This window comes from Azolla caroliniana, unplaced genomic scaffold (assembly GCF_043228905.1).
Source record: "Azolla caroliniana isolate FFs.n. ecotype wild unplaced genomic scaffold, voAzoCaro1.0.p SCAF_9, whole genome shotgun sequence".
NCBI classification, from domain to species: Eukaryota; Viridiplantae; Streptophyta; class Polypodiopsida; order Salviniales; family Salviniaceae; genus Azolla; species Azolla caroliniana.
Genome location: NW_028230444.1, coordinates 8,585,807 through 8,594,418, shown reverse-complemented (window position 1 = coordinate 8,594,418; position 8,612 = coordinate 8,585,807). Strand labels below are relative to the sequence as shown.

General features: G+C 40.0%; 1 protein-coding gene across 1 annotated transcript; it reads right to left on the bottom strand.

Annotated features, from left to right (window-relative positions):
- Positions 1-3,273: 3,273 nt before the first annotated feature.
- LOC147860103 (7-deoxyloganetin glucosyltransferase-like) lies at positions 3,274-5,268 on the bottom strand. Its single transcript, XM_087325176.1, has 2 exons — positions 4,656-5,268; positions 3,274-4,349 (listed from the first exon to the last, which is right to left on the bottom strand). The coding sequence occupies exons 1-2, from the start codon at positions 5,200-5,202 to the stop codon at positions 3,424-3,426; spliced, it is 1,473 nt and encodes a 490-aa protein (XP_087181302.1). The 5' UTR covers positions 5,203-5,268; the 3' UTR covers positions 3,274-3,423.
- Positions 5,269-8,612: the final 3,344 nt, after the last annotated feature.

Below are 8,612 nucleotides of genomic sequence, written 5' to 3'. Positions count from 1 at the left end.
CATGATGGTTTGTTATTATTTAAAAAGCGCGTATATGTCCCCGATTGCTCCTGTCGCCTTCAAATCGTCCAGCATTGTCACGACACCCATACGACGGGACATTTCGGTAGTACTAAGACGTTGGAGCTAGTGCAGCGATCTTTTTGGTGGCCCCACATGCGCCGTTTTGTCGACGACTACGTTCGGACCTGTGATGCTTGCTGCCGAGCAAAGATGCCACGACACCATCCATATGGCTTGTTGGAACCCTTACCGATTCCAAGTAAGCCGTGGCAGTCTATTTGTCTTGATTTTATCGCAGATCTGCCGGTCTCGCAGGGGTTCGATGCTATCTTAACTGTCGTCGATCGATATACGAAGATGGCACATTTTGTTCCGTGTACTAAGGCCAACACTAGCGAGGAAACCACCGCCCTAGTCATGCGTGAGGTATTTCGGCATCATGGCCTCCCAAACAGTATCATCAGTGACCGAGGACCACAATTTGGAGAATTGTCTTTAGTGATCATAAAAATCTTGCTTATTTCCAGAACGCTCGCGTACTAAATCGACGGCAAGCTCGGTGAGCGCAATTCCTCACGCGTTTCGACTTCAAAATCACATATCGACCAGGGAAGCAGCAAGGAAAAGCAGATGCACTATCATGGTGTTCATATCTTGCACCTCGTCCTGATGATCCAACATTTGATAATCAAAAGCAAGTAATCTTGGGACCAACACGATTGCACACGACACGGATTTTTCACACCCCGATGGATTCAGGGATTTCCGATGACATACGTGCAAACTTGAAGACGGATAGTTTTGCTCAAGACATCCTGGCGCACATTGATACTTCTCGGGCATCCTGTTCTCAGTCTCAACAACTAGGTATTGACTACCGACAATTCGAATATCATGATGGTTTGTTATTATTTAAAAAGCGCGTATATGTCCCCGATTGCTCCTGTCGCCTTCAAATCGTCCAGCATTGTCACGACACCCATACGACGGGACATTTCGGTAGTACTAAGACGTTGGAGCTAGTGCAGCGATCTTTTTGGTGGCCCCACATGCGCCGTTTTGTCGACGACTACGTTCGGACCTGTGATGCTTGCTGCCGAGCAAAGATGCCACGACACCATCCATATGGCTTGTTGGAACCCTTACCGATTCCAAGTAAGCCGTGGCAGTCTATTTGTCTTGATTTTATCGCAGATCTGCCGGTCTCGCAGGGGTTCGATGCTATCTTAACCGTCGTCGATCGATATACGAAGATGGCACATTTTGTTCCGTGTACTAAGGCCAACACTAGCGAGGAAACCACCGCCCTAGTCATGCGCGAGGTATTTCGGCATCATGGCCTCCCAAACAGTATCATCAGTGACCGAGGACCACAATTTGTCTCCAAATTTTGGCAGCATCTCTTCAAGATGCTCAAGGTCTCTTGCAACCTCTCCTCCGGCTACCATCCTTAAACCGATGGGCAGGCAGAACGAACAAACCAAACGTTGAAACATGAAACATAGGCTTCATACATCAAGACATTGAGTTGTTGCGACAATGGTTGCATCAAAGGGAATCAAGCCCATTGCCTACTCCTTTACTTCTCTTCTTGTCTTGCAAGCATCCTCCATGAAGGAAATCCTTTGTGTGTAGTGATTTACATGATAGAACTTGTTGTGAGACCACAACAAGTTCACATTCCAAAAAGATCCCCTTTAACGTAACGTAACGAACAAGTTTTCAGCAGAAATCCCTCTTCGTTTGTGTAGAATCCACATGATAGTTAACATGGTGTTTTGAGTTCCCACAAGGAGGGGTTTCCCTAATGAGAATTGTTGTGTGCAAAAGTTCATAAAGTGGATTAAGTTGAACCCATGTTGGTTGGGCACTTTCCAAAGATTGAGTATTGCCTAATGGGTGGGCATTGGATTTTTTGAAATTATGAAGATGTGGGTTCAGATTTGGATAGTGAACAAATTTTGATATGAAGTCTCAATTCTAATTTCATTGAAGCTTGAGTGTTTTTGTTGGTCATAAATTGAATACAAGGGATTAAGAAATAAGAAAACTGGGTTACTTTGACTCGTGACAAGTTTTTAACAAAAGACATAACTGGTGGGAAATGTGTGATTCCCTCAGGCTTACATGAAAAGAATGACTTTGCAGGTTCCATAAGGACACAAGCGTGCACTTTTCAAAGAGAGCCTTACCAAACACTTTTCCATCTTAAATCATGGTGGACGACACGTGGTCCATTATGCTCACACAAGATTACATCTCCACAAATTCAACACGAAAGCAAAAGTTTCACTTGTGGAGAATTGTACAATACATCTTACGTTCATGCCTATGGAATAAACTCACCAATTATTGAGGAAATTCATTGTTCCCCTTCTCCTTTGACGATTCTTTTCTTAAATTGGATCGCCTATGATATCCAATGAGGAAACCAAATGTGTAAATATCAAGAGATACAAATAGAATAACAATTATAAATCCCATGGAATTACAACCTAGGCAATATGATTTGAATTATCTAGATTATTGTTTGGAAACCCTACATAGGGTGAAAAGATTAAAAGATTGTTTAATGAGAGATCCCTAAGTTTCAATGTGGGGGTTCAAATTCCCAAAAACAATGGCAATAGAAGAAGCTCTTGTCCTCGGCCTCCACCATGCCCTTGCAATTCACTAATCTGTGGTTCAATTTTTTGTCGAAGCTTGTGTTCAAATTCTCAAAAACAATGATTGTTGACAAAGCTTGGGCTTTTGATTCCCAAAATTTGTGGATTTGACAACGAGATCTCTTGCACTCTACATAGCAAGTTAGAGCTCTCTTATCAAATAAAAATAGTATTCTCTCTTTTAACATGCCCTTGATTTTATCCTTGCATGCGTTTTGGCAGGATATCCATCAAAGCATTCATATTTACTATATGCTTCATTATTGTCATTTATACATTGTACCTCATATTGTGCAAGTACAAAGTCCGATACTTGCCACTTGTATTTGTAGGATATTTACATAAACAAAATATTCAAGTTAAAATTGTCACAAATTTTAGCAAAATATATAATACAAAGAAATGCGCAATTTAAAGGTGGTTCACCCAGTGTGCCATTGGCAACAGAATAAGGAGTCCAATTATCTTGAAGTTTTTGGAGTACTAGCTCAGGATATTTAGAATTTCCTAGAAATTTTCCTCAAGGCATCACCACAATGTTGGATCAATATATTCTCTCTTTCCTCTACTAGTTACAAAATGATTTGATCATCTTCTTTCATTTTGTAGCCGTACATGTCGAGACATACAGGTTGAGAAAAAAAAAACTTCCTCTGATCGTCAAGACCGTTCATCATCTCGGGTCATTGACTGAATGTGTGGGGGATGATGATTACTCCTTTGCTACTATACTAGATCACCCAACTCTTCCTTTCTAAGTCTGTTTTAACTCTAATATTTGACATGCCTTTTTCAAGTCCTGTACCAAGGACCGAAGATAGCAGTGAGAAGATCCGCCTTCTTGCACGGATTGGGAGACCACTTCCTTGAGAACAAGAGTTCTCTTCTTAATCTCCTTTCCCGTGTCTCCTTGCATTAGTTCGCGAACCGCCCTCTGTATTGCAGTAGCTTTCACTATATTACCATATTCCACTTCGAATTCCAAGCCTACTCTCCACTCATCCACCAAGACCCTGGCATTAAGTCTTTGCTCCGCGAATTGTGGCCAACATAGCATAGGAATGCATCCCGTCGAGAGATTCTCGGTTATCGAGTTCCATCCACAATGAGTGATGAAACCACCTACGGATGGATGTGATAAGACCTCCAATTGAGGAGCCCATGAGATGATAAGACCCCGCCCTTTCATTCTCTCCACAAAACCCTCTGGGAGCACACCTGACCATGAATGCCCCTCAATAGCATTCGATCGGATAACCCATAGAAATGGCTGCTCACTTGCCTCAAGACCCTCAGCGATCTCTTTTACCTGATCGACAGTTGAGTTTACCAAACTTCCAAAAGATACGAAAATAACGGAAGAAGGAAGTGCAGTATCAAGCCAAGCAATGCACTCTCTGTCTTCAGCCCAGAGTGCAATGGTGTCTCTGACAATAGTGGTTTGAGGGGGGGTCGACATGAGTAACATAGGGCCGATGGGATAGACAGGAATCTTCTGGCTTATGGCGTCGAGAGATTTTCGTTCGAGCTCATATGCTGTGTTCAAGATTGTTCCAGCTCCTTTGGACATATTTTTCTTCAACTCGACAACAAAAGAGGGGTGCATTCGAACAGATTGTGGGAGATCGGCTACTCGGAGTGGTAGAAGGCCAGGAATGAAATCGACAATTTGTTGCGGATCTAACGAGAAAAAAATAGAACATGAGAAACATAAACTAAAATCAAATTAGGGTTTCCAGAGTCATGGATAAAAAAGTAAGGAAATAACACACAAGGCCTCAAACCTAGGATCTTTAGCACTAACTGCCCCAAGTCATTTCTTCCAATTACAGTGAATGGGCTCTTCTAATTAACTAATATAGGTAAAGACAAGATCTTCTTTCCAATCCTTCAAATAGTCAACCACCGTTTATCGGACAAAATCTTGGGGTTTCTAGGCAAGATCTAATTACAATGACTTGATCTATGAAAGAAAATTAAAATTACCAGACATTGGCGAGGCACCACTGGCGATGAGTTCATCAATGTGAAAAATCGCAGACATAGTACGCGAATTAGTGGTAAACATAGTGAAGATGGGAACCTGGAATTGTAAGGCAACCTCAGAGGCCCATGATACAAAGGAATCTGCGATGATGCACGATGGTGACGAAGAACAGAGGAGGCCTTCAAACCCGGGGCGCATGCTTCTCATGATCTCGATGTGTGGGGAGAGGGAAGAGCTAGCATCTGATCTTTGCACCGCTTCATCGAAGGAGATGCTGGGGATCGAGACATATCGAATAGGTTGCGGCAAGGGCTCGTCTAGGAGAGCTAATAAGTCTCCTTCTTCTTGGGGATCTGATGGGTTGGGGGGGAAGCTAGGCCTAGGGCTAGGGCTAGGGTTAGGGTTAGGGTTAGAGAGGGTGGCTGCAAGCTCTTCAGTGACGATGAAGGTGAAGGTGAAGCCATGCGGAATCAGAAGGTTGATCATGGTGAGGCAAGGATTGATGTGGCCTTGAACAGGTAAGCACAACACCACAATGTTTGGCATGACTGCACTGCGTCTATCAATCTATGTATGTGTCTGTGGCGAGGGGAGGTTAGGGTTTTTAGGGTTTAGTGGGGTGTAGAAAGAAATCTGCTGCTTTCAGGAGAAATTGGTCGCCCTCTACAAACCGAATCTATGTATGTATCCTACAAATCTGCAGCTTTTAAGGAAAAGCTTATATGTCTGTATACATACATATATGTACTATATACCCTACAAACCGAACCTATGTATGTATCCTAAAGGGGTAGGCGATGGGTCCGCTCCATAGTACGTAAAATTCGTGTTCGTCTAGCATAACATTCGTTTTCCTACGTTTTCCTACGTTGGAAAACAAATGCAAATGTTATTCAAACATTCTTGTGTGTGTTTTTTTGTTTTTTTCCCATTCTTTTAATGTTTTTTTTTCTTGTTTTTTTTCCGTTTTTTAGGCTTATTTACCTCCTAATAAATAGTTAATCCAAAAGTATGGTATTTATCATTCTTTGAGGGTGTTTTTCTTACATGAATGGTTCAATCATTCGCGAATGCAAATGCACGTATGGTACGTATGGTTCATACTATGGTCCGACTCCGCTCAATCTTGAACCGAGCCGTTAAACCGTCTTAAACGGTTTGGAGGTTGGCTCGGTTAAGAAACGTCAATCTATTTAATTGTCTCCTTTAAAGAAAAACCATATGACTTTTTCTCTAAATACTAGGCAATGGCTCGGCTCAATCCCGAACCAAGCCATTAAATCGTGTTAAACAGTTTGGAGGTTCTGCTCGGTTAAGAAACATCAATCTATTTAATCATCGTGAACTGTCGTAGCTTGTTGGCGCCTAGGGCCTTTGTGAAGATGTTGATCGTCTGTAGATTCATGTTGATGTGTTGTAGGTTGACGTCTCCGGCCAAGACATGTTCTCGGATGAAATGATAGTGCACCTCAATGTGCTTAGTCCGAGCGTGGAAAACTGCGTTTCGGGTCAGGTGGATGTTGCTCATGTTGTCACAATACAAGAGAATCATATCCACTACGCAAACACCCAAATCCTTCAATATACGCTTAAGCCAAACGGCTTCACATGCGGCGACAACCGCACCCTTGTATTTGTCTTCTGTGCTCGACAGTGCGACTGTCGATTGCTTTTTGCTGCTCCACGATATGGCACCGCTGCCGAGAGAGAAGACGAATCTCGATGTTGATCGTTTGTCGGCTTTGTAGCCTGCCCAATCGGCATCGGTGTACCCTTTGCGTCGAATTGATGTCGCCGATCTGTAGGGGATGCCGAAATCCATGGTCCCACTCACATACCTTAGTACTCTCTTAGCACAATCAAGATGAATGTCACGTGGAATCTCCATGAATTGGCTAAGGAGTCTAACCGAGTAACTAAGATCGGGTCAGGTGACAGTGAGATAGTTTAGGCTTCCGATTAGCTGACGATAGAGAGTCGGCTCACACTCTTTTGTGCTAGACTCAACTTCTAGCTTTAGGTTTCGATCAAGAGGGGCGACGGGGTTACACTCTGTCATCCCAAACTTGTAAAGAAGATTGAGGATATAACATCGTTGGGAGATCATGATGTCGTCAGGCGTTCGAATTACAACACCGGGTCATTTGAAATAGGTAATATGTCGCATTTTAAGAACTGTCCGTCAAAAAAAGGCACAAATTTGGGTGATTCACAAAAAGGGGTGCCGCATGCGTAAAGGATTTCACAAAATCACCAAAAATATATTGATTTCTAGCATGTACAAAAATTTAGGTGTTCAAAAAAATGCCTAAATAATGGACATGCCAAACTTACAAATAAATTTCCAAAATGACTAACACCAATATTTATAGAAATTCACAAATCCAAATCTTGATGTAAACTACAAAATTTACAGTTAACGTATCAAAACAATCGTTTTCCAAGTTTATGCCATCATCTTCATACCCATTAGATGAACTAGTAGGAGTTTATGAGGTGTCATCCTCATCATCAATGGCAACTAATGCATTGTCTTCATCTAATTGCAATCCAACCTCATCGTGGTTATCAATCGTGCTTCTTGTTTGTCATTGTGTTGTGTCTGGAGCCACATTCGAGATCCTCTTTAGTATCTTCGTTATGGTGTGTCGCGGATAGCATGTTTTGGTCAAAGATAAGTCATACACTAGTATATAAACATTATACAATGTAAGAGTAGATATGCTTGATGCATTCTTTCTTCTTCAATTTTTGTTTATGATATTTAATTATGTACTTTCTATTTACGATATTTGATTATGTGAGAGAAACCTTCTACCAAAATCATTAGAATCTAAAAATTGCCGTAAAGATGTTTTTCGTTTTTCTTAGATTCTCATACCTTTGATGTCAAACAAAAATCCAATGCATTCCATCTAGATCTGATGCACTATGTCAAATTTTACTCTATACATCTAGAATTTGATGTAGTGCATCGGATTCATGTTGTAAGTCTTGGAAAATTTTAAAAGTTTTTAACTGAAATCTGATGCACTACATCGAATTTTAGTCTATACATCTAGAATCCATTTCTGTTGAAAATCCATTTTTTTTTCATTTTTTTCATTTTTTCCAAATATAAACAAATAAAAATTGAAAAAATGGATTTTCAACTAAAATCCGACACAATTCAGATTTTAGTCTATAGAGCTAGAATCCAATGCAATGCATCGGATTTCAATTAAAAATCCATTTTTCTAAATTTGTTTTAAATTTTTTTATTTTTCCCATAAAAATAAAAAAATTTGAAAAAATGGATTTTCAACTAAAATCCGATGCATTGCATCGGATTTCTATTGAAAACCCACTTTTTCTTATTTGTTTTCAATTTTTCTTATTTAAAATTTTTTTTTCCATAAAACAATATTAAAAACAAAAAAAATCTTGGATTTCCAACTAGAATCCGATGCAGTGCATCGGATTCTAGTTGGAAATCCATCATTTTCAATGGATTTTGGCCATTCAAAATGATGGATTTTCAATGGTCAGATTTCCATTGAAAATGACAGAGTTTCAACGGAAATTTGATGCACGGCATCGGATTTCCGTTGAAAGTCCAAGAATTTTCTTTTATTTATTTTATTTATCATGGATTTTCAACTAAAATCTGATGCACGTTGAAAGTCCAAGATTTTTCTTTTATTTATTTTATTTATAATGGATTTTCAACTGAAATCCGATGTAGTGCATCAAATTTCAATTGAAAATCCAATTTTGTTTTTTATTCTTTCATTGTTTTATGAAAAAACTAAAAGAAAATTTGATTTTCAATTGAAATCCGATGCAGTGCATCAGTTTTCAGTTGAGAATCCATTTTATTATTTTTATGGAAAAAATAATAAAATAAAAAACATTGAAAAAAGAAAAAAGAAAAAAGGATTTTCGACTTTAATCCAATGCATTGCATTGGATTCTAG

Coding starts and splice junctions, on each gene's coding strand:
- LOC147860103 (XM_087325176.1), bottom strand. CDS start 5,202: ATGCCAAACATTGTGGTGTTGTGCTTACCTGTTCAAGGCCACATCAAT. Junction 4,350..4,655: donor TGGTGCCTCGCCAATGTCTG/GTAATTTTAATT, acceptor TTTTCTCGTTAG/ATCCGCAACAAATTGTCGAT.